Source organism: Cricetulus griseus, chromosome 6 (genome assembly GCF_003668045.3).
Source record: "Cricetulus griseus strain 17A/GY chromosome 6, alternate assembly CriGri-PICRH-1.0, whole genome shotgun sequence".
Classification (NCBI taxonomy): Eukaryota; Metazoa; Chordata; class Mammalia; order Rodentia; family Cricetidae; genus Cricetulus; species Cricetulus griseus.
Genome location: NC_048599.1, coordinates 35,033,655 through 35,059,521, shown reverse-complemented (window position 1 = coordinate 35,059,521; position 25,867 = coordinate 35,033,655). Strand labels below are relative to the sequence as shown.

Sequence of the window (25,867 nt, the reverse complement as noted above, 5' to 3'; positions counted from 1 at the left end):
CTGGTAAAAACCACTTTGCTGCTGTGTACCCTCTACCTTATGGAACACCCAGGCACGGTTTCCAGACTGAGGGGAGGCAGCAGCTGCCTCTTGGTGACAATTCCCCAAACTTCAGAACTTTCTCCAGAAAGTGACAGCAGATTCCACATGACAGAGTAATGGAGTTCCTCGGTCCCCATGTCCTCCCAGTGGAGTACAGATCACAGCAGGTCCTTGTAACAGCTATACTCTCATCCAGAACAAACCTGGCTTTGGCAATCTATGACAGGCCCCTCCCCATACCCTGTATACTAGCAAGGATGGGCAGCAGGTTGGCACACACTGGCTCTTTCTGAGGCCATCAATGACATGAGGAGCTCTGGACCAGCTGCCAAGAGTCAACTGCTCAGAAATCACATAGATGCTCGATGTGGGGAGAGTAGAAAATCACAGGAAGCCCTGTGAATAGCTGCCACACCAGCCCCATAAGCCCACAAAGACCCACTAAGTCCACCCAGGCTCTAAGCCCTAGGGAACATGGTACCACGGTCTCTGCATGGACACTCAGCTTACTTGCTCTCCACCTGACTGGTGGCCTGGTTCAATGCATCCCTCAAGATGGAGTTCTCCTGCTGCAGGCGGGCCAGCTGGGTGTTGGGGCCATTCTCCAGCTGCTCCTGAAGAGTCCGGATCTGAAAAGTTACCAACAAGAACATCAGGGCTGGCCAGCCACATACAGAGGACTGATGCCAGACCACCATTAGCAAGGTCACACAGCTCAAAGTGGATGGTGTGGAGGCTACATATGCACCAAGGCAAGTCAGGAGTGCGCATAAAGCAAGGGGCCTAAGCACTGTCTCCAGTGTCAGGGTCTCAGGGACAAGTGGCTCTCCTTCCTCATTACCCATACTGCTCTCTACCTCCCAATGCACATGTACCTGAGGTCACACAGGTGTACTATTCTGAGAGAAAAAAGCACATGGCCACAAAGCACAACTACCTCAAGGAGGGCTCATTTCTTACCTTCTGAGCCCACATGTGAGACATGTGACGGGAGGTAGTCATGCCCAGAATGAGCCAAGCATAGGTTTCAGAAGATAAATGTCAAGCTCTGACAGTGAAGGTCAGAAGGTCAGTCCAGACGGAGTCACCAGTGCTGGTCTCCAGACCCAGGTAAAGGGATGTTCAGGTCTCCTACTCTGTGGGATCCTCCCAACCACATGGAGAAAGTGTAACCAAAATCACTCCAACCTTACCTGGAGCCTGATACCCTGCCCCTCAGATACCACCTTTTATAAAGGTGTTCTTTAAAATATATTTTAAACCTTCCTGGTTATTAACACCAGATATGTATACAAACATCCAGTCAAATTCAATCCCCAGCAGACTTCCTCGGTCCCAGATCAAGCCTCACCCTCTGTGCCCCCAAGACTCACCAGGCTTACTCCTTTCCCCTTTACCTACCTTGCCCTGCAGCTGTTGCACCTCCTTCACATGGTCCTGGTAGCTGGCCTGCATTCGTGCCTGCACAGCTGCGATTTCCTGCTCCCGGGCTACCAGCTGCTTCTTCACCTTGGCCTCTCCAGCTGCAGCTTTGGCCTTCTCTGAAGCCATCTCCTAAGAAATGGCAGGTGGGGGTGAGGGGACTGACCAGGCAGGCAGGGACAGGGACAGGTTATTTTTTTGAAACGCATTGGAAAGGTAATGTTCTAAGTGGAGTCTGGTTCTTCTGTCTAGTCTGAAAAATGAGTATTGTCACCAGTACTCACTGGTGCTCTGTTGGTACATTCTTTGGGGATCTAGCACCATTCCCTGGACTTGCAGGGCCCAGAAGGTGTCCACAGACTTGCCATCAGAAAGAGCCTGGGCCTGTACCATCTCCCATTCCAGCAGTGTCTGACTGGTGTCTGAAGGCCTCAGGTTCCTCAGCTGAGCAGAGCCCTATCTTACAAGGCCTCATGCTCAGGCACTAGAGTGGACACACAATGGTCTAGTCCAGAGTATGATGCCTGGCAAGACAACAGCTGGAACAGTTTTCCAGAAGGTTTTGCCTTCTTTGGCCTAGAGTCTTCAAAGCAATACCTGGACCCTGAACACTTAAAAGGACTAGGATGGAGCTCACACTGGTCACAGGCCCAACTCGCCAGGACCCTTCCACATGAGTATCTGCAGATGACTGTATTCTCAGTGCATCCAGGCCAGGTCTTTTGGCATGACTCCAAGAATGATCGCTAAGCAAGACCCCTTTCCTAACTATGAAAATGTCCCTACGTGAAATGGCAGAGGGACTGAACATGAACCACAAAGCCTATCACTCTCATTGGCTCCTATGAGAATTATGGTAAGGAGAATTTCCAAATGCTCAGTACCATTTTCTCATATAATTTCTCAATGATTTGGGGCTAGGAGATATAACACAAGAATGACATAAACATGCTGACTCTGCTGGGATAGGATGGTCCACAATTTCAAGGGCACAAGGGAGATAAAAGCATACAAACTGATAAATATTTAACTATTTACAAAGAAAAGATACAAATACCAACAAAAGTGCCCTCCTCAGATGCAGGTCAGCCTAGGGCCTCAGGGGCCACTTGTTCACAAACAGCCTGCTACACTGGACCAAGCAAGATCACAGTTTTTGCTCTACAAGGCTCACAGTCTGTCAGCAACCAAACACAGGTGTGTGGCGATTATATTCATCACCTCCACCTGGGTGTTCCATAATAGTCCTAAGGGCTGGTAACCAAACTAAGTCATACAGGATAGTAAGGAAATGTCCAGACCACAAGGAAGTACAGGAAAACCTCAGAGAAAGCAAGAAAGTCAGCCATTCAGAGAAGAGGGGAAGGGTAGATGCAGAGGGCTATTCAGGGTGCAGATCTGGGGTTGGAACTGGGAGCCCTTGACAAAGCATGAAAGAGGTTTAAGGAGAGATCAGCACTGAACCTCCTGAGCTTATAGGAAACCGGATGTGGTTGGGGACCGAGGATCATAGCTGGACATTGGCATTAAATTTGGATCAGAGCAAAGGCCCACACTCTGAAAGATGAGGTGGGTAACAAAATCAAGGCTTCTGGACTTGCAGCCCACATCAGGAACAGATTCTACTGCCTCAGCCAAAGGAGTGTGGAACATGAATCTAGACCTGGTGAATGTGTCTGGGAATTAGATGCCATTGTGGTTTTTGAAACCATGTCACACAGCCACCTCTGAGGGAAAGCATGGACACTACATGGCTAGCACAGAGGTAATGTCTATGAGGCCTTACTTCCTTCATAGCTGCCACCCTGTCCTTGGTGAATGTGGTTTCAGAATTGGAAAGAGTTCACTCCATCAGAGGTTACAACCTCCGCATCTATCATGCCTTAAGCCCTTTCTAAATTAAAGGGCACAGACACCACTTACTAGTCAAGCACCATTCAGCCTGCCAGAGGGGCAAACACTTCTGCACCCTCTCATTCGCACGTGACTTTCGGAGTCAGTGAATTTCCATCAGAACTTCTCTATTTAGAAATAAAGTATTCTAGTTGTTGCTGTTGTTTTGTTTTTAAATTTTGTTTGGTCCATTTGACATAATCTAGAGTCATTTGAAAAGACTGTCACCATGCTGCCCCTGGGCAGGTAGTCCTGGGTTGTATGAGAAAGCAGGCTTTAGCTAGGCAAGCCAGTAAGCAACTGTCCTCCACGGCTTCCATTTCAGTTCCTGTTTTGGGTTCCTGCCCTGACTTCGTTCAGTGGTGGAGTGTGAACTGAAAGTTCTAACATGAAATAAATCCTTTCCTCCCAGAGTTGGTCATGGTGTTTTATTACAGCAATAGAAACTAATTAAGGCAGAAGGTATGGAAGAATAGCTCCCCAAAACATCGGACTCTGACCCAGGACAGTATTCGAGTCATCTGATCAGAGAAGTGGGAGAGCTCTGGCCATATCCCATGGCATAAACACCCTTCCTGCAGCCTAGGCCTCACTCCTAACGTGAAGTGGGCACAGAGTTAGGAGGGAACAGTGCAGCCAGCTGTTTTTGTTTGTTTGTTTTGTTTTTGTAAAACACATTTTAGGAAACATTTTAATGGGAAGATAAATAATTATATCTACACATATTTTGTGAAAGCATATATTCTCTTTTGCTCTTAAAAGGCACATAGGAAAATAGCACATAAAACAGTTACTCTAATTCAAACTGAAACAAAAAATAAGCAACTAATGATGAAGAGAAAAGCAAGTAGCTAAGCCTGAGTTTTAGGGAGGAATCACAGCCTTCTGGTAATGAATTCACAGCTTCTTTGACACAAACTCACAGTTTAATATTAAACAGCCAAGCATCAGAGGCTCACAAATTGCTACTGACAGAAGTAAACCAGGTAAGAAACTCTGCAGGAGAGAATGGTATAAAGCAGCAGTAGCAGGGGGACAATCAGTTTGTAGTAGTTATTGTTTCAGTACCATACAGCATCATACAGCATACTGAACAACTGCAGAGTGAAGGAGGAAAAAGCACGCATCCTATGGGTTGTGAAAAAGGGCCACGGGCAACAAAACACCCTGTGGCTGCTTTAAGCCAAGACACATAACTATAAGACCTGCATTTCTAGTAACCCCGGACAGCTCAGGTAATGGGAGGCAGGACAGAAGACCACTGAACCCTAGGAGAGGTCCCCAGGGGTAGTGGTGGGGGTGGAGGTGGGGGGACCATCTTGTCCCTCAATCAAGTTTTTTGTCTGGCTCAGAGTGCAGCCACACTGAATTTAGGGCAAAGTCACTTTGCCTCATTTCTAGTTTGTCTCAAGTAAAGCAGATGGGAAGTACCTAAGGGAAGGGTTATGTCTAAGATGGTGTCGGATATTTATTGATCCAGCCCATCTCCTGAGTCTGCTGCCTGGGACACAGAAGGCAGAATGCAAGGAAAGGGCATGAGAAAACCCATGGCACCTGGCAGAAGAGACAACTTAAAGGATACCAGGCCTATGGAGACTCCCCTCACCTGGCTCTCCATGTCCTTTGGGGTGCTCGGACACCAGGACCCACCTCTCAGAAGCAGAGGCAAGGGAGACGTGCCAATGAGTTCAGCAGTGAGTGACTATCCATGCCTGAAGGCCTGGCATATCTTGAACAATGCCCCAACCCTGCCCTATAGCAACCCAGGTTCACTACCACCTGCCAATTCAGAGTAAAAATCTGCCGACCAGCCAGAGGTAGCCAAGAACTCCCCTGTACATCACCCTACTGAAGTCAGAAATAGGGAGGAAAACCACCCTGGATTAAGTGTGCACCTCCTCCTTCTTAGGTGCACTAACTCAAAAGATGACTTATCACTCTGGGAACCACCACAATCTGAGGTCCTGGTCTCTGCTGAGCTGCATGTATTCTTAGGCCACAGGGAAGGGACCTCAATACTACACCGCAGCTCTTTAGACAGCACAGAATCTTCAGTCAAAACATTCTTGGCTTGATAAGAGCCATATGCTAGGCAGACAAGCCCCTTTCCTGATGACCAAAGGACAGCTGTGGCCCTGGGGCAGGGGGATCCTCAGAGAAGACGGAGGAGGGGCTGCCTCACTTCTGAGATTACACAGTACCTTATTGAGTTCTCTTAGTTTGCTCTTGGCGACAGCCGCATCCTCTTGCTCTGTGGCTAGTAGCTTTTCTTTCTCTTCTAGCTGGCGTTTCAGAATTGCTACAGGGTCACCCTTCTGAGTGGCCTAAAAATGTTGACAAAGCCATGTTAAAGGGGAACAGGAAGAGGCATAGTTTCCCCCACAATGGCAATGAGATAAGTGGTTCCATCTGACCCTAAACACCTCCATGGGAACTGATGGTCCTGCTAAGCCACCCAGCCTTCAGAAACTCCCAGACCTTGTGCTCATGGACGCTTGACGCTTGGGGCAGTTTTCACAACCATGGTATTTCCAGCATTAAAGCCAGTACATACAGACTGGAAGCCACTGGTTGCAGTGTGGGAACTAGAACAGGAAACTACTCTAAGGACATGGTCTGAGATGTGCCTGAACTATAGTCACCTTGACCTCCAACACTCATGCCCAGGAAACACCCCCAGTACATCAGCAGGAATATACACAGCATGTCATCCCTTAGTGACAGCCAGGAAAGGACTATCCCAAACACCTCCAGCCACTGAACTGACCAACAAAGTTACTACCCAACTAGCTAAGGAACAAACACATCCATACCTCACTTCCTAGAACAGTTCACTGGCCAGGGGCACTAGAGTAGGAATCAGCCTTTGAGTTTGCCCTGGTAAACAAGGGACATGTCACAGGGCTCTGTCACACTCTATATCCAGATTTCAGCTGGGCCAGAGCCCATGCTCTAACCCCAGAGGTATATGCAGCACAGAGGCCCTGTTCTGCCTTCTAGGCAGACAAGCAATGGTAGGTAGATCATTGACCGCTGATCCATGCAGCCTGAGCACAGGCAGCATTGGCAGGATTCTCTAGGAAGAAGTGGACTCTCCTCTAGGGACATTCTCTTTGTAGTTTGACAAGCTGGGTATGGCTTGACAGACAGCTCCTGGGCAGGGGCAGGTCTGAGCAAGATGCTGTCTCTAGGAAAAGCAGTGCGTCGTGCCAGCCCTGCAGTGGCCTACCTTATGCCAGGTGTCCTGAGTAACTCCAATCTTCTCAGAGAGGATCTCAATAAGCCGCTGGGCCTCACCCTCATTGAACATCATGCTTCCAACTGTGGAGACCAGTGTCTTGTAGGGCAGGAAAAGAGGGCTGTCGCAATCTGGGGATCCTGAAGGAGGAAGGAGCAGGGGCTTACTCTCTACATCAAAACAAGTGATGCACAACAATGTCCATCAAAAGGTGGCTCTGGTCAGAAGCAAGGGAAACTGTGCCACAACTTCAGAATAGCAGGCTGGCACTGTGGGCTTCTTTATAAACGAAGGGTCCACAACACTGAAGGGTCCCAGCCAAGGCTAGGAGAAATATCCTTATTTTATATTGGTAATAGGGATCAAATTCAGGGCTTAGTGCACGCTAGACAGGCACTCTGGCACTGGGCTACAAGAGCCTTCCTCCTTTCTTCCTTTTTTAAAAAATGATCAAGACAGAAGCTGTGCAGGAATGGGAGGCATTGTCGCTGACAAAGCCAATAGCACATATAAAGCCCTGGTTCGAAGCACTCCAGAAAAGAAGGCAGGAAGATTAAGGTCATACTCCACTTCATAGTGAATTTCAGGCCAGCCTGAGTTACATTAGACCATGCCTCAAAATAAATAAACAAATAAATAAATAAATAACATGATGTGCAAAATTATGCCCAACACATTTTCCTCGGAGGTTCCTTGCCTTTCTTCTTTATTTATTTGTGTTTTTTTGTTTGTTTTGGTTTTTGAGACAGGGTTTCTCTGTGGCTTTGGAGGCTGTTCTGGAACTAGCTCTTGTAGACCAGGCTGGTCTTGAACTCACGGAGATCTGCCTGCCTCTGTCTCCCAAGTGCTGGGATTAAAGGCGTGCGCCACCACCGACTGGCCCCCTTTCTTCTTTTCTAGTAAAACATTTTGGTTCATCTCACCTCCCATGACTCAGTGAAATTCCCTTATCTACCTCAGCATCTTCATGGGCACCAACTGCCCGTGACTCATGAGGACACTCTTCACTTATTCCAGCAATCACAACCATACATGCAAAATCTTTGAAAAGGCTCCCCACCTTATCTCTATTCTCCCTGGGTGGAGCTTAAGTAGTGACTGGCTTTAGGAGAGGAATGACTGGGGCAGAACGAGACTGTCTACTCCCTAGGTACAGACCACTTGGCTTACAACTATCACTGCCAAAAACAAACAAAATTCTCCTCAACATGCCCACTCCCAGTCTCTTTGTTGATACTAATGTTGCCTTGCAGACAAGACAAGAGTGAACTGAGATAGCTTACCTAAAATCCTGGGGAATTCCTTCTACTCATGTCTAAATTTGCCGCATAGTTGAAACAGAGGGCCAAATGCACTAAAAGAGACTGACAGGCCTGCAATGGCAAATTCAGCTAAGCCTACCTTTCGAGGACAAGGAATGGGGAGGGTTTCTACAGCAACCTTGAATTCTCTGACTTATCACAATATTTTTACTTCGTAGTCACAATATTTTCATTACAAGTGGAAGCACTTAGCATGATACCGTAATAAGGAGAAGGTGGGATGTGGGCGAGCCAGTTGCTATGAGCACCTTATTTTATAACTTCTTACCTTGGGAAAGCTCAGTAGATTTAAAAATAACCACACAAGCATTAAAGACCTAAGAGTTTGTATTGCTAAGAAAATGGAAGTTTGTGTGTGGGTACCTCCTTAATTTCATTGAAATATGTATGCACACACAACTAATGGAGTATTTATACATGTGAGATATAATCCCGAATGCTACAAAGCCAAAATAAAACAAAACACCTCCCACTGACACAATTTTGGTTGTGTGTTTTTCCACGTACCCCCAACCCTGGGTGGATAGTCACTGCCCAGGGTTTAAAAGACACAGGCGAGGGATGACAGCCTCGTAAGTCTCTGTGAGCTGGAGGCTGAAGAGACATTTCCTTTCCCGATTCAGGATGGTTCAGACACAGTGCTCCCTGAGAACTTGTATATGACTCCTGCAACCTGTGACTTGCTTCAAGCAAAGGCTTATACAGGGTTTCAAAAACTCAGTGTAGACAAGAACATAAAATAGTAACCTGATATATTAGATTCGAATTGTAAGGATAAAAACTTTGGATAAATTGGGTGAAATATGCTGTTAAAATTAACTCCTACTGTTTCTTCTTGGCCTATTCTAATGTGGTGAGCCAGGACTGTTAAGTTACAGATGTGGTTCACACCATATTCCTCTTGGACTGGATGTTCTATGCCCATCATCTTGGGTACAAGCATCAGCTATGGGTTGCTTCAAGATGTTTCCAGCACTGTCTAAAAGCTCCCTCCTAGATTCAGAGGGTTTCCAAGGGTATCTTTTGAAAGTGGCACCCTGGACTTGATATCCAGACTTCCCATAGCTCCCTTCAGGGTCCTCACCCCTCATCAAGGAAACTTCTCTTTTCGACAGACAGAGACCATTACAGAAAACCACCACCAATCAAAATGGAGAGCTACGGAGCCCAGTCCCAACGGATACAACTACAAAGCACCTAAGGCTCAGGGAACATGGTAGAAGGGGCAGAAAGACTGTAAAAGCCAGACGAGTTCACTGTGAGATTTTGTCTACAAGTAATGTCAGAAGCTATACTCATAAAGTCTCACTACATGACTGCCCAGATGTGAGCTGAACAAGGCCTACACCAATGGGCCTGCCAAACCAGATGGAGGAAAAGCCCACAAGGCCTCAACCCTACACAAAGAAGGTATAAACAACTGAGAAAAGCTGGGAGCAGGAGAGGTGTCCTTTCCTGGGGAAAGAAGACACCAATTGGTTGTCTAGTACTAAACAGTTGTCCCTGAAAACATATACATACAAGTAATAATATATAGACTGAGTAGGTTACATTTAGAAATACATATGTATACACAAATACATATATGCATACAATAACAATAAAAAGAGGCCATGAATTTGAAGGAGTACAGGGAGGGGTATATGAGAGAGTTTGGAGGAGGGAGAAATGTTGTAATTATATTATAATCGCAAAGATTATATTTTTTAAAAGCATTTAAAATACAATAATTACCAAAATAAAATCATCTTGAAGACATTTTTCTGGCAAGCTTAAATCGCATTCTAATGAATCTTTATTAAAACTTCCTAGAGTAACTATGCATTTTTGTTAAACATTTCAATTAAAAGTAAACGGTTGTAACAAGGCAAACAATCCAAAGCAATGTAAAGTAAAATTGAGCCTTCTGTGCCTATCCCCTTTCTCCAGCCACAGAAACTTCCACACATATTCTCTCCTTTACATTATTTTTTGATAACCTCACAAAACATTTTTTACTTTTAGATTTATTTAAAAGAAAAAGGGAGGAAGGGGGAGCAGCATCTCCATTGTCTCTGGTCAGAGGCAGGAAAACAGACAGAAAAAGAAAATGTGGGCCCTGGACAAGTCACATCCACACAACATGCCCACAGGAGCCCAGCACACACCCAGCACCCTACTCACGCCTCTAGAAAATGTTTGAAGATTCTCCTAATCCTTGGTATTATTAAATCTTACAGTATTAGAATAAACCTGCCAAAGACTCCATATCTAATCCATTAACCACAGTCTTTAAAAAGAGCAAGGGGTTAGGGAAATCCAGAAGAGGTCAGCTCCCAGCATGGTTGCTCTGCAGCCTGTGTCTGGCTCAAGTTGGTAGGTATGGTCTGGAGAGGAATGAGGCAGATGGACTGCAAAGAACAGCTACAAGATGGCATCAACCAGACCGAATCTTTAGGGGGCACAGCAACAGCCACCATGGGCCAGGCCCTTCAGGAAAGTAGCAAACTACACAGACCCAGGATAAACCTGTCCTGCACTGACAGGCCTGAGGCCCAGTACTTCACTTCTACATAACAGCCTATATGAGGAGTCAGTCTAGAACCCTTACAGCTGCGGACTACGAGGATGGGCTGACAGTGCTGACAGCTAACTCCATATGGAAAATAAATGGATAAAGCCACCAAGGGGCTATACAAATACATGTGGGCCAGGGCCAGCCTAGAGGTCACCTCTGGCCTTGGTTATATACAGTGCAGCATCTATGGGGGGAGGGGGGGTCTAATGGCCTAGGCTAAAATGTCAATTTCCAACTCAGCTCCTTTGACAACTTTTGTGTCCTTGGATAACTGGCTTAACTACCTCCTGACTTTGTTTCCTTGTCTGTAGTCAGTAATAACTGTTCCTCCCCCATGGCCTGGCTGCAAAGATTAATTTACAATGTGCTTGGAATGAGGCACAGGAGGAAGCACTGGAAACTAACCCCTAGAGCCAACTTTGGAAGCCCAACCATCAAGACCCCTCCTTGGACAGCCAAATACCTGTCCCTCCCCAGCTTAACAGTGAAGAAGTCAGGCAAGGGTGAGGCTCATGACAGCCTCTCTGAGGCCAAAGCTGACACAGACACTCATAAAAAGGGCAGATATCTCACTCACGTCGCTAAGCAGCAAGGGCTTGAGGGAAGACTATGTCTCCACTGCCAAGAAGCCCAAAGAGAGCCAGTCAGTGTGTTTAACACTCCTGAGTCCAAAAACGATGATGCGGCTTGCTACAGAAATACTTAACCACCTAGAAAATGAAACTTGTAAAGAGGCTTTTAGGAGTCTCTTCTCTGTCATCTGTGGGGTCCTTTAAGAAAATTTGCTCTTTGCCTGCATAACCACCAACTCCCCAATAAACAGCCTCAGCATTAAGAGGGAGATGTTAGCATGAGGGGACTCCTGAGACTCAGCGGCTCATTGCTCCAGCAGCAGCAGCAGCAGCCCCGCCTCCTCTGTGTCCAGCTGTAGAATATGCCTGCCCTGCCTGTGCCCCACTTTCTCCACCAGCAGGGAGGGCATCAGCCCACTCCAGGACTTGCCCTGTGAGTACCTGAAGACAGCTAGAGGCTAAAGGGAACTGAATATCACTGTAGGTTCCCAACACCCCTGCCCAGGAAGGACAGACCCAGCTTATTTCCAAACACAGTGTATGCACTTACTGTGTCCCTGAGAACTCTGCAGTGCTAAGCTTGGAGGGGTAAGTAGAAAGGAAGACCACAGCTATACAACATAGCAGGCACAAGGAGGTTGTGCAACAGAGCAATACGCTGGGGCCTAGGGAAGCACCCTGGCAGCAAAGCAAGCAGAGGCTAAAAAGCAGGTGTCTGCAGGATCCAGGGCTTTAGACTCCCAGAGCAGAGGGAGGTAAGCCTGGAACAGGTGCAACATTCCATGGGCCCCAGAGATCTGGGTTTTATCCTGGAGACAAGGTGCGGTGACTAAAAGGGACCACTGGATAGGACGCCAAGAGGGATTTGTTTTCCAAATGGCTGAAGGCAGGCAACTCAGGGAAGAACCCAAGCCACAGAGTTCAAGCCCAAGAATGTTCAGGAGACTAAGTGTGAAAAGCCCAAGTGATAACTGCCCAAGTGATAACCAGGGATCCCTCATAGTGGGGCCTGACAGGACCATGGCCTGGGACTAATGAGGATTCAACGGTAAGCACATTCATTGTCTTAGGGACTGTCCAAACCCATTCTGAAGGTCTTTCCCTCAATAACAAAAACCATACTTGTCAGTGCTGTCTCTGAACCCTCACGAGGAATGACATGGATGGTACAAGTCCCCAGCACAGCATCTCCCCAGGAAGTAAGTCACATCTCAACCTTAAGCAGATTCATGTCCAGTACACCCCAACCACCCCAGGCAAAGTGAGCTGTTCTGTAGAATGGCCAGGCCCCTCACCTCTAAGCCTCTTGGAAGCCCAAGTCATCTACATTTACAACCAAAGGTCCAGGGACCAAAGGCAAGTTCTCTATCCTGACATCTCAAATCTAGAGGCATCCCTTCTCCTATTATGCCAGTTCTCCTTGGCACCCAGCCAAGCTGGCAGGTGACACTTTCTCTTAATAACAAAGAGAGTAGACCAAAATCACTGCAGCTGCCCTCAACTGCACATTTATAACTTGTAGCCAAGAGTCTATGGGGAAGGTAAAGACCCTCAAAGAAATTTAAATGCAACATGACTGCTCCCACCTCTACTTAGTGCTCTTCTATCCACAGCCAGTACAGGTCCTGGGCAGCATGTTAGCAGACAGACTACTTTCTCAGACCAGGTGGCCTATCTCTGGTTAGCCCTTCCTAGAGCATACAGGCCAATGATAAACAGCTACACTTGACCCCTAAAAGGCCACAAACACTCACATCTGAAGTTTCCACCCTGGCACCAAACATAGAAGTTGGGGAGAAGAGCTTAAGGCTAGAGGAGAAAGTAATCTATTACCAAGCTAGAAAGATGTGTGCATTAATTGGTATCCTATAGACTGAATAACTATTTTCCTCTTTACACATCAGGGTTTTTCTCTCCAGACTTCAACAGAAACAATTTTATACCTGGAAAACAAATCCACATATCACAACAGTTTTAAAGACAACCACGGGATGGTCTTGGGCAAGCTCCCTGCTTGAGCTTTCAGGCAGAGTGCCAAAGACAATAGAGAGTTTCAGTTGGCAGTCACGATTTTCCTTAGTGCCTATGGAGAAAGACCATGGCTTTATCGAGGACTTGACCACAGAGGCCTGGATAGTACCTGAAGTCTCAGCATTGCCACATCCAACAGTCACCAAATGGAGATGTCCGGAAGAATGCCATTTAGCAGCTTCTCACTTAACTTGACTCCCTGGGGGAATCTCTTTATATTCTTTTTGGAGGGAGAGGAACAGAGGGATAGAGAGGAAGGAGGAGGGGGGAGAAAATGGAAACCTGGGTTTTGAAGAACTCACATAGAAAATGAATGGCTCAAATGCCCCAAGGTTTTTGTTCACAGACTCAAACCCTGGCACAGAGTTAAAATCCAAAGAAAAAAAAAAAGGTCACCAAGGCTGGTTCTGAGTGCACACCTGGTGGCTTCAACCTATAAACGGGGTGAGTGGTTAGCAGTATGGATGCGAAGGGGCCCCAGGGGGGGTGCCATGGAGACCCTGCACTGCCATCTGCTGGCCACAGGACTTCTGCCAAGTCTGAGCTGTGGCTGTGTAAAACAGGTAAGCTGGGCTGGAAGGCGTGTAACTGCAGGGAAAGCAACATCAAGCACCTCTACAAACCCTGGCTACACAGGATGGTTACCACACTTTGTAACACCACCAGGGCATGGCAGGACAAAGACAAGGCAGTATGGGCACCTGAAGCATGTGTGCACAGGCAAAGGTTGGTAGAGGAAGAGAAGGGCGCAACCATGGTCAATTAAATAGTTTCAGGATAGCTCTGACCTGCTCTGGACACCCTGAATATGATTCCCTGGAAGGTCTGATAACCCTCCCTCATCTCTTCTGTCTCATGTCCGTCAAGTTAGACTTTCTTACACTGCATTTCTGCCTGGTCTGCAGATGGAATGGTGATCCTGCAGGGCTGCACATAGAGAGCTCAGATACCGCCACCAGCACCCACAGGACACTGCTAGCTTCAGGGAAAAGAAGCGCCTTTGACATTCATCTTACCTCAGCTTACGAGCACTTACCAGGCAACAGGTACCAGGGGCTGGGTGGGCATTGGCATCTTGTGGGAGGCCTGAGAACTGGCTGCCGCCTCCCTCCACCCTAACTCTCCCGAAGGACTAACAGGCCTCCCTTTCCATCGTCCAGAGACGCTCCAGGAACACACAGACAAGAGTTCCATAGTGGAGTTTTGTTTCTTTTCCAGTTAAAAAAAAAAAAATAGAAAAACTAGAAAAAAGTAAAATGAATGAATGAAAGATGCAAAAAATTACCCACAATCCTATCTCCCAGTGGTATCCTTTCTCCCATGTAAGCCATGATAGACTCATAAAAGCCTATTCTCTTTTCTGTATTATGGAAGCTGGTGGGATTCTCCTGGCCATGACATTATGGTCACCTAGCCCCAGAATAATACCAGCCTGCCAGCTAGGAAAGGAGAGGGAATCCTTCAAAATGCCAATCCACAGAGTATGACAAAAATACCAGAGCCCCTGGGTGCACCCCTGTCCCAGTGAGCAAGAGGGCCATGGGCCCTGTGGTAGACTCCTCACCTGGACCCTGGTCTCAGCCCCTCCTACCAGCAGCAGGAAACAGGCCTAACTCCAGTTAACAGCTGCCCCGTTCTAGAACTCATGCTATCTGCAGGGTCATGGAACACATAGTGTACTTCCCATATCCCAGACCCACAAGGGATCTAGCAAACTCACTTCTAGTGCAGCTCTCCTGATAGCACAACACCACGAGGCCATTCGAAGTAATCAGTGCGACCCTCGGCTCAGGATGGGAGGCAGGCAGGCATAATTAAGAAGGCACAGACTAAATCCAAGGATAAAAATAGATTTTAACAACCACCACCACCACCATACACATACACATGCTTCCTGTGCATCGTAAAGGATGCTGGGCACAGTTGCGGGACTACCTACCGGGCCAGTGGTGGTACTCCAAACCGTGGCACTTTAGTTCATGGGAGTTCTCATTTCTCTAGGATTCTACCAATTCCCAGTCCCTAAACATTCAGAAAAAATTCCTGCTTTTTCACAGGCCAGTGTTTTCTCCTCTTTCCTCTTTTCATACAAGAGCTTAGAACACCCCTTTGCAACACAAACCCTCCTCAGATCAACAGAAGAACCACACAGGGGTTAGCTCTGACACAAGCAGGCCTCTGTAAATCACCAACTGGTTTTGGAGAGTGAGGGAGCAGTGTTCCTAAATGAAAAATGTACCCACCTCTTGACTTGCAATTACAGACCTAGGAAAATTTACTTTAAGAGACATTCACACAGCAATATATGTACATCACTGCAGCATCAATTTTAGCACCCAAAAAACTCTGCACACTACTTAAGTGTCATTTAAATAAATCACGGTACATTCACGCTACGGAATGTTATACAGCTGAGTGTGGCAGTTTTGCAAGCACGATATGGGAAAATGTCACCATTACACTATAAAGCAAACAACAGTTTCTAACTGGGTATATACCATAGCTTGCATGTGACAGCAGTGTCTCCAGGGTCCCCAGGGTCCCCCAGAAGTGAATGGTGACAGGGACAGAATAGGAAGAAAGACTTCAGAGTTTTACCCTATCCATACTTCTCAACTATTTAAATTTCGTTTGCTGGAAACATACTTTTGTATAAAAATACATTTTTAAAAGCAGGGACCAGGTATTCATTGTCAAACAGTGGTTAAAAACCTGTGGTATGTGATCGGTCCCTTAAAGCAATGTCAAAGCAGAAGTTCTGAAAGAGCTCTGGCTGGCCTGTGGAAATATGCCCAAGCCTGTCTCTACCCCTGCCATGTCTCCTCTATGGTACCTGTCATCAAAGCCTTGCACCAACCAGGGACAGAATGAGACTGGCGATGCAACCCCAGTTCATGGACTGCTTCTGTACTGTGATTCCACTCTTAGTACCTCTCTATGAAATGAGGAACAGTGGACAGCTAGAACCAAGTAGGGGAGTAGCTGTGAATGATGCCAACACATGGCTGCAAAGCCGTATCTTCTTCACGTGAATACCTGCAAGGTGATCCAGGAGTCCACCCCCCAAATGGCTGCTACTTAGAACAGGGGTGTCCAACAGGACTTTCTGGTGGTGACGTTTTATCTCTGCACTGTTCTAAAGGGCAGCCTCTAGCAACCTGTGACTACATATAGAGCGTTGAGCAACAGAAAGTATGGTCAAAGAACTGAGTCTTATCTTGAACTAATTTAAATAGCCAGGGTGACCAGTAGTTCTTATCAGACAGCCACAACTCTCAACCCTCACTGCTGCAGCCAGTTGTTAAAACCTCATGGCGCAAGGGCCCTCCTCATCCCCTGCCCAAGTCTAGTCTCCTGCATTTGTGGGGAAAGTTCCCTTACCAGCCAGCTCTACACCAGTGAGGGGACCCACCCCTCAAGCATTTCCTGGATCCTCATAGCATCATCTCACGCTGCTTCATCTGCCTAGCCCTACCTGCAGATACACCTAGCACCCACTTGCAGTTCTAACATAATACTTTTGTGTTGGGCACATGTGGTCCCCAGAGTGCAGGCAGCTTTCTTTGGACAGACAGACTCTTATTTGTGACTAGGTTGCAAAGTGGCTAGAGGCAGGCCAGCTGGGGTCATGTACAGCCCAACCAAAGAGAATTAGAACATAAGATCTAACTCTGCGAAAATAATCAGGCCTGCTTCTCAATAGTGCCTACTCACCTGGCAACACTGTCCCAGCTGCAATGTTTGATATTAAATCAGGTGAATTCTAGTACACATCATGTATCACACCAGTAAGACAATTCGATGACTCTCTGCTAAATATGCAGACTGTTAGACTTCATGCCCCAAACTTTCAGTTACTACAGTTCATGCTTCAGTTCAGTGACAAAAATCATGCAGGAAGTTCAAAAAATTGTTAGACAAGGTGAATCTGAGTTCCCACTGGAGTTGCTTTCTGAAGCAAGATGGCCAGGAATCCCAAGCACTTCACTGGCTTCATACTGGTTTTTTGTTTTTGTTTGTTTGTTTGTTTTTGTACTGGGTCTTTACGCATGAGACCCCAAATCAGAATTCTCCAGTGTCTGAAGTGAGAGCCCTACTTTGCCAAGTTTCCCTGGAGTTTTCTTTGTCTAGCAATTGTGACAATGTTGCCAGGTAAGCAGGCATGAATGAGAAGCAGGCCTGAACGTTTCTCACAAAATTTTTATATATATTCATTCATATGTTGTACTTGGAAACACCAATACAATGGAGAAAAAGGGTGTGGGTGTGTCTTACTGAGCCTACCCTAGCCTCTGCCTCATTTTGACCCCCACCCACACAAGCACTGAGACACTGCAGGTACTATGTAGATACCTGCCTTACTCTTCCCATCACTGCTTAGCCATAGCTGAGTCTGGGTCACCCTCCCATGCTATCATCAATCAGGAGAATTGTGGCCACAGTAAATAAGAAATATCTTTAGAGCCCATGAACTAGAAAGAGTGGAAATATATTTTGCTGGAGAATAAACAGACTGTGACAGAATCCATTAGGCAAACCCAAGGGTGGTCTCGCCAAGGGCAGCCAGGCCCCAAGGAACCAGATAGAGCACTATATGTAAATGCAAACACCAAGCTGTCCTCACAACCCACAACCATCAGGAGCTATACAGTTTGGGCCATTCTCAGATAACCCTAGCACAGAGCAGAGCCAAGTATACAATGCAACTATAAAAACAGTAACTCACGAACACGTTCTTGCCTGTTTTGGTCTGATAATGCCACACAGGGTCTGGCCACTGCACTAAAAGACACAATGAGAAGACATGATTCTTTTATCTCCATCACCTTCCACAAAAACTGGCCATGGAGTGGAATGGACAACCTCCACATAAAGCATGCTCACCCTGTCCACATCACAGTAAGCAGGAGGTACTCAAAGTCCCCTACATCCTGAGTGTAACAGGAAGCTGAGGGGAGTCTTGACATCGTAGAGATGAGGTGGGGACTCACTTACCTATGGGTACTAAGTGGGAACAGAGTTACACACAGCAAAAACAAGAACTCTCACGGACCTTCACACACCCTCAAGGACATAAGGGTTTTCTACAGGTAACCAGAGAGCCTCACCAATACACTCTCCTAAGTATTTAGGAAAAAAAGTTGTCTAACACCAGGCATGATGGTTCAGATGTATATCCCAGGATTTGAGAGGCTGAGGCAAGGAAGCCATCATTTTGAAGCCAGCCTGTGCTACAGTGAGAGATCGTAGGGGAAGAGCTAAACCCATAGACTTGTCAACTGAGCAGTACCTGGCATCTTAGGATCCACACATAGCCAAGTGCTAGTCAAGAACTCCCTCCACATATTTACAAATGCTTCCCATCACCTGTCCTGAACTCACACAGCTGGAAAACATGGTCTCTTCCCCATGGCTGGAGTGCTAGCCTGTCTGTGGGACCATGCTCCCTCACTGACAGCTCTGGGCTTCCCTTACCACCTCAGCTCAGGGGCTCCTGTTAGTGGGTTTTGCTCTATATTTCAACAGTTACAGACAGGAATCACTCTGCTGCATGGGGCCTCATATGCTCATCTACATCCAGAGAACTTGACAATCACAAGAAAAGGAAGTCCAGCCTCCATTTCACACGCACACACTCTCAGGATTCTTTCTAGATTGTTTTGGCATTTGGAAATTATCATTATTGCTTTATTCTTTTGGGGATGAGGAATACAGCACTTAAGATAATATATCAAGACCCAATTTTAAGCCCCTAAAGTAATTTTAAAAGGCCATCAAATTTTAGTGGAAAATTATCTACTGCAACATCTCATTAGGATTCATGTCCCATGTGGCCTTGCACCAAGGAGAATGAATGATATCGAAGGCCTTCCACACAGGTGTTTCCAACTTCAGGGGGTGTTGTCACAGCCACAAGAGCCAATGCCTTCTTCAGGGTTGCTTCCAATTTTTGAAGAATAAAATATCAGCACACTGCATAAAAAAAAGAAGTCAAAGAACAACTGGACTTTCACTGTGGGACAGCCAGCACTCTGCCTCCACAGGTTCCCCATCCAGATCCAACCACCTCGGATCAAAAAACCATTAAAAAACAAAAGGAGCAAAAAACAAAACCAAAAACAAAAAACAAGCAAAAAAAGAAAAAGAAAAAACACAACCTATTAACAACAATAAAAAAACCCAAATCCATGTCTCTACTGAACATATGCAGTTCTCTTCTTTGTAATTATTCCTTAAACAATATAACATAACTATCTACATAGCATCTGCATTGTATTAGGTATCATAAGCGGTCTATAGGTGATTTAAAGTATATGGGACAGGCTACAAACGTAGCTCATTGATACAAAACTTGCCTAACACAAATTAAGGGCCGTGGGTTTGATCCCCAACACTACAGGGGGTAGATAATAAACAGATTCTTATTAATTAAATATGCAGGACTTAGGGAGTTACTGATATGCAAACACTAATGCCACTTATGAGACTTCAACATTTGTAGATTTTGGAACTCACGGGGTGGGGGGGGGTGTCTTGGAATCAATTTACTGAAATATGAAGAAAGATTACTTTTTAAAGTCATTTTTGTTTAGATTTTTATACAGCCTATTCCATTATGCCATCTCAGTATGTCTCTTTGGAGTCATAACACCCGTCACTGTTCAAGTTGGTAGTTGTGCTGTGCCTGCATAAGCAGATGCCAGGCCCCCAGGAAGTCTGAGGCCATCAGGTCTACTAAGCACTTGTGTGCCACAGTTCAGATTCCTCAGAAGAGACCTAGGAGAATGACTACCTCAAAACCCTGTTAGAATTTGCTAGAGTGATTTTCACAAGTCACAGAAATTCAACCACTTTTTAAACTATGACTGAATCTGTATAGTCACAACCCACTAAAAACACCAAGGCAAATTAGTGTTCTGTATTATCTACTTTCTGACTATATGATACGGAATCTACATTAATGTTCTATACTGCTTCAGTAAATCACTAGGGAAGAAGGGGTGGGGCAATATGAAAGAAACCAATTACTTTTTTTTTTTTTTGGAGACAGGGTTTCTCTGTGGCTTTGGAAGCTGTCCTGGAACTAGCTCTTGTAGACCAGGCTAGTCTCAAACTCACAGAGATCCACCTCTGCCTCCCAAGTACTGGGATTAAAGGTGTATGCCACCACAGCCTGGCAAACTAATTACTTCTTAAAAACACTAAATGAATAAAGCTAACATTAGGTGAGGTATGAACACAGAACAGACTGGTAAGATACAGCCAGACCTGTAAGAAAATCTGCCAAGGCTACCCTGACTAGACTGTTCCTCACACCTCATTGTGCAGTCCCTCAGTGGAGACACAGTGGGTGTCCCGCACCTTGACTCAGGCCCATTTCACATGACTTTCCCTGAAGAATGAGATGCAGCTTGAATGTGCCTGCTCAAAATGATTTATGCCTCTGCTACAACCCTGAGAGGGCCTCTGCCCTGCAGAGACACAGACACTTCAGTCCAGGCCCCCAAAAGAACTCATGCATTAGGAGTAGCCTTGAGCCAACCCAGTTAAGACACAGCATGAGGCAGAGCCTCCCAGCAGACAGGACCTAAACCAGTCAACCTTAGCCAACCATAGACACAGGAGCAAAGACCTGCTGTTATAAGGCAATAAAACTTGGGGTGCTTATTCCATAGCCTTACTATAGTAGCAGCTGACTTGATGCAGATGGCACCTGCCTGGTTGGTAGCTAAGCCTCACAAACTAAAACATTCCCTCCTACAGAGGATCGAGGCTCATACAACTCAGAAAGCTCAGAAAGTCACAAGACTCACATGCCCCTCCCTCCTCAAGGTTACATAACCAATATAATTACTGGGGGAGAAAGGACTCTTTAGTGGAGCTGCCTCCAAGTGGAGCAGGGGCAGGGAGCTCCAAGAAGGCAGCTTTCCTGAACCGACAGCCAGGCTGGGGTGGTCTTTTTGGTGGTGATGCATCTGCCTTAGCCTCATCCATGCTATTGTGAGTAAACCCTCACCCCTGCTCCTGTATAAAAGCCCAAAGCTCAGTTCATCAGGCTGCAACTTGGGTGGAGTTGTTTCTCTAGTCTGTCATCAATACCCAATCTGGGGTGAACAGGAAAAATGAAACAACACAACACTAAGGACACCCACCAGTCACAGACAAACAGTTTTCCCTCAAGTTCACAGGGAGTCAGGGCACTCACCAGGCTCAGCTTTTCTCTTTGAACCAGACTTCTTCTTTGCAGGAGCCTCTTGCTTTGGTGCCTCCTGGCTCTGGACCATTCCTGAATTTTTACCCTGGGCAGGAGCTGACTCTAACTTGTTACCCTGATTGGAAGCTGTGTCCACCTTTTTGCCCTGGTTGGGGGACCCTTCTACCTTTTTGCCTTGGTTTGGAGCTCCTTCTGCCTTTTTGCCCTGATTGGGGGACCCCTCTGCCTTTTTGCCCTGATTGGGGGACCCCTCTGCCTTTTTGCCCTGATTGGGGGACCCCTCTGCCTTTTTTCCCTGGTTTGAGACACCTTCTGTCTTTGTGCCCTGATTAGCAACTGCATCTGTCTTTCTACTCTGGTTGGGAGCCCCCTCCCCCTTCTTGCCTTGGTTAGGATTTCCATCCCCCTTTTTGCCCTGGTTCTGGGCCCCCTCTCCTTTCTTACCCTGGTTCTGGGCCCCCTCTCCTTTCTTACCCTGGTTCTGGGCCCCCTCTCCTTTCTTGCCCTGGTTCTGGGCCCCATCTCCTTTCTTACCCTGGTTCTGGGTCCCCTCTCCTTTCTTGCCCTGGTTCTGGGTCCCCTCTGCTTTTTTTCCTTGGTTAGGAGAGTCTTCTAATTTTTTGCCCTGGTTCTGGACCCCCTCTCCTTTCTTGCCCTGGTTCTGGGCCCCATCTCCTTTCTTGCCCTGGTTCTGGGCCCCCTCTCCTTTCTTACCCTGGTTCTGGGCCCCCTCTCCTTTCTTACCCTGGTTCTGGGCCCCCTCTCCTTTCTTGCCCTGGTTCTGGGCCCCCTCTGCTTTTTTTCCTTGGTTAGGAGAGTCTTCTAATTTTTTGCCCTGGTTCTGGGCCCCCTCTCCTTTCTTGCCCTGATTCTGGGCCCCCTCTCCTTTCTTGCCCTGGTTCTGGGGCCCCTCTCCTTTCTTGCCCTGGTTCTGCGCCCCCTCTCCTTTCTTGCCCTGGTTCTGGGCCCCCTCTCCTTTCTTGCCCTGGTTCTGGGCCCCCTCTCCTTTCTTGCCCTGGTTCTGGGGCCCCTCTCCTTTCTTAGTCTGGTTCTGGGCCCCCTCTCCTTTCTTGCCCTGGTTCTGGGCCCCCTCTGCTTTTTTTCCTTGGTTAGGAGAGTCTTCTAATTTTTTAGCCTGGTTTTGGGTCCCTTCTCCCTTCTTGCCTTGGTTTGGGGTTCCCTCTGTCTTCTTGCCTTGGTTCTGGGCTCCTTCCATTTTTTTGCCCTGGTTTTGAGTTGCTTCCCCCTTCTTGCCCTGGTTCTGGGGTCCTTCCCCCTTCTTTGCTTGGTTCTGGACTCCATCACCTTTTTTAGCCTGGTTTTGATTTGTTTCCCCCTTTTTGCCCTGATTTTGAGCTCCCTCTCCCCCCTTCTTGGCCTGGTTCTGGGCCCCCTCCCCCTTCTTGGCCTGGTTCTGGGCCCCCTCCCCCTTCTTGGCCTGGTTCTGAGCTCCCTCCCCCTTCTTGGCCTGGTTCTGGGCTCCCTCCCCCTTTTTAGTTTGGTTCTGGGCCCCCTCCCCTTTCTTGCCCTGGTTCTGGGCTCCCTCCCCCTTCTTAGTTTGGTTCTGGGCCCCCTCCCCCTTCTTGGCCTGGTTCTGGGCCCCTTCTCCCTTCTTAGCTTGGTTCTGGGCACCCTCCCCCTTCTTAGCCTGATTCTGTGCTCCCTCCCCCTTCTTGCCCTGACTGCTGGTGGCAGGAGCACTGGCCTTAGAGCCCACTGGGGGCACAGCCACCATAGGCACCTCCTTGGGTGTGGCTTCCAAGATGGCAGACTTTGAAGCAAGAACCTGGATGGAATTCACAATAGAACTGACTGCTGGCTCCACCTTTGCCACCTTTTTCTCCTTCTTCTTTTTGTCCTTAGGGGAGGAAGCCAGCTTTTCTTGAGGCATGGCTGGTACTGTGGCAACAGGGGTATGAACCATAGAAGAATGGACTGAAGTTGGAGCCACAGCCATAGCAGGTACGCGCACTGGTTCCTTGAGGATGATGGTCACGTTGGAATCTAGGTCATGGTCAGGTATCTTCCCATTAGGTTTCTCTTCCTTTTTCTTGGTCTTTCCTTTCTTCTCCACAGTTTTCTCCTTCTTCTTCTTCTCTCCTTTTTGGTGGTGAGTTTTTGCCATCTCCTTGCGCTGGTTGGCAAGAGCTTCTTCATAAGACGTCTCCTTCATGGAGAAGGTTGACACCAGGAAGATGCCGATGGCAGAAACAACCATAAACCCGCCAAAGACGACAACCCCCAAGGTCTGAGTGTCGTAGATATCCATCTTGGCTGGATTGCTTTCCACCTGCCAATATAAACAAGCAGATTACTTTCTGGAGAAACCGAGGAACTAGACAATGCCTACCCCCTATCACAACCTTAAGGTTTCTGACCACTTCTTCAGACTAAATTAAGAGTAGAAGCAAACCTGTGTCTTTACCCCCTCTCCAGAAATATATAATTTCTACCTATAGTCTCAACAGTTCTTCTAGTGCCCAGAGATACAAACAGGCAGATGGCAGAGTACAGGGGGATAGCTAGAGTTTGTAATGTTCAATAGCCTCCAAAGCCTGTGGCCATGGCCCAAGTTCAAGGTGCCCCCTTGAAACCTACCCACTAGAGGATTCAAACCATTCATGAGCACAAGTGCTATTTAGAAGTGAAACCAACAGGAGTAGTGGCAATGTGGCAAAGCTAAGTATGGTTACTTAGTATACTAAGTATGCCACACACTGTGATTCTGAATAATCTGATAACCTTTCATTTTTCATGTTGGGTTGAAATTTTTTTTTTAATGTATTTTTCTTCAATGTAAAGTTGGCTGGTTTTAGTTAAACAATCAAACAAACCATCAACCCTAACACATATGCAGGCTTTCCCAGCAGGTCCCTGGCACGCCATATTCTGCTTTGTTGCCAGTGCCCTAAACAAAGTCCCTAGGGTCACAGACAAACACCTCGGTACTGCAGTCCTGGAGAGTAATCAAGAACTTGATCCAGGACAACACCCGTTCTGTAGCAATACCATCTCAGTCACGGAGCCTACAATTTCCATACTGGGAAACAGAAAGGAAGTCTTGGGAAGCTGAATGAATTCTAGTTTTGGAATTTCACATCTGCAGACTTCACAGAAGAAAGGGGCAGTGTCACTGGGCCCTTTGTCAGACAACATACCCCAAACCAAGAGGATGAAGCATACCATTCTTGTTGCTTACAGACCAAAGTCCAAAGGATCAGAGGCAACTGGGTTTACCCCTTGCTGGCTGATAGCCCAGGCTCAGTTCCACTTCACCAAGCCTTTTTTGGGAGGCAGGAGAGGGGTTCTGAGACAGGTTTTTCTGTGTAGCTTTGGAGCCTGTCCTGGAACTGGCTCTATAGACCAGGCTGGCCTCGAACTCACAGAGATCCACCTACCAATGCCTCCAGAATGCTGGGATTAAAGGTGTATGCTACCACTACCTGGCTTCACCAAGCTTTTAACCCATGTCAATGTCATCATCCCCTGAGCTAGAAAGGAGAAATAGTCTACTCCCTCTGAAGAAGATAGGCAAAGAATAAATGAGCAGAACTCCAGTGTAAAAGGGAAAGGCTAGGAGGGAAGGGTAACAAGAGGAAAAGGTGAAAAAGACAAGAACACTGTATCCAGGCTCTGTAGACACTGGTTGCTTGGGCAATGAGACTTATGCTCCTCTTTAACAGGGGCAAAGTAAGGAAACCCATTAGGAATGAATTACTATTTCTAAAGAGTTAATTATGGACATTTTAAAGAAGGAGCATTGTTTAAACACCTCAGCATCACACTCTAGGACACTCAGTCTCCTCACAGTGCAACCCCTTGAAGGAGGACTGAAATGCTCATGGCAAGTGTCTGCCAGCATACTCTCCATGGTGATTATTCCCCATTGTGGCTGTTGTGACTTTCACTCTTCAATAGACTGTCACCTGGGGCTTGTAGGACCAAGGCCCCACACCCCATCCCTGTCATCACTTCTAGGGAAAAAAAGAAAAGTCTGAAACCAACCCTCACAAGCCTTTGAAGCTTGGGCAAGGCAGCATTTATTTCCAAAATGGATTCTGACTTCTAGCTATGGATCACTAGTGACACTTGATTCAAAGCTAAGGCCAAGCCCTCTCACATGTGACAGTCAAGGAAGGCTATTAAAATAAGCCTTTCCAGGAGCACACTCACTTGCTGGTTCTATTCTGTGTACAGGAGGGCAGGAACAAAGTGTGTAATACAGCTGATATCCTCCATCCCCCATTCCCCCAACCCCCTACCCCCCGCCACCAGGAGCAAGAATCCCCCAACTGAAACTCCTACAGGGCCTACCAAGAGCATACTCAGGCACAAATGACAGCGCAGTCAGATGTCTAGTCAGATGACAAAAGCTCTCCAGAGCTCACCTTTTCCAGGGTAGACCCACATTAGGCCTGGCTCAGCCTGGCCACAGCTCCATAAACACCACGTGGCCTACAGACAACTACGCACTCAAGGGGTGGCCTCTCATAGAGTTGTAGTTGGCACCAGTCACCAGCCCCTAAAACAGTGAAGGGCCATCAACAAAGCAGGGCCTGTTCCCAGCTGAGGACT

The 25,867-nt window shown here is 47.0% G+C and overlaps 1 protein-coding gene across 5 annotated transcripts in view; it reads right to left on the bottom strand.

Annotated features, from left to right (window-relative positions):
* Rrbp1 (ribosome binding protein 1) overlaps positions 1-25,867 on the bottom strand; it is a 66,025-nt gene that overhangs the window by 18,703 nt on the left and 21,455 nt on the right. For 2 of the 5 annotated variants that reach the window (XM_027421632.2, XM_027421635.2), the window contains exons 2-6: positions 21,284-23,582; positions 6,587-6,735; positions 5,559-5,681; positions 1,444-1,596; positions 553-671 (exon numbers count right to left, since the gene is read on the bottom strand). In XM_027421632.2, coding sequence (XP_027277433.1) covers positions 553-671; positions 1,444-1,596; positions 5,559-5,681; positions 6,587-6,735; positions 21,284-23,561 — 2,822 coding nt within the window. In that variant the 5' untranslated portion in view covers positions 23,562-23,582. Of the gene's footprint in view, positions 1-552; positions 672-1,443; positions 1,597-5,558; positions 5,682-6,586; positions 6,736-9,694; positions 19,051-21,283; positions 23,583-25,867 lie in introns of those variants that run through there. The other 3 variants (XR_003486505.2, XR_003486504.2, XM_027421636.2) reach the window with 3 other exon arrangements.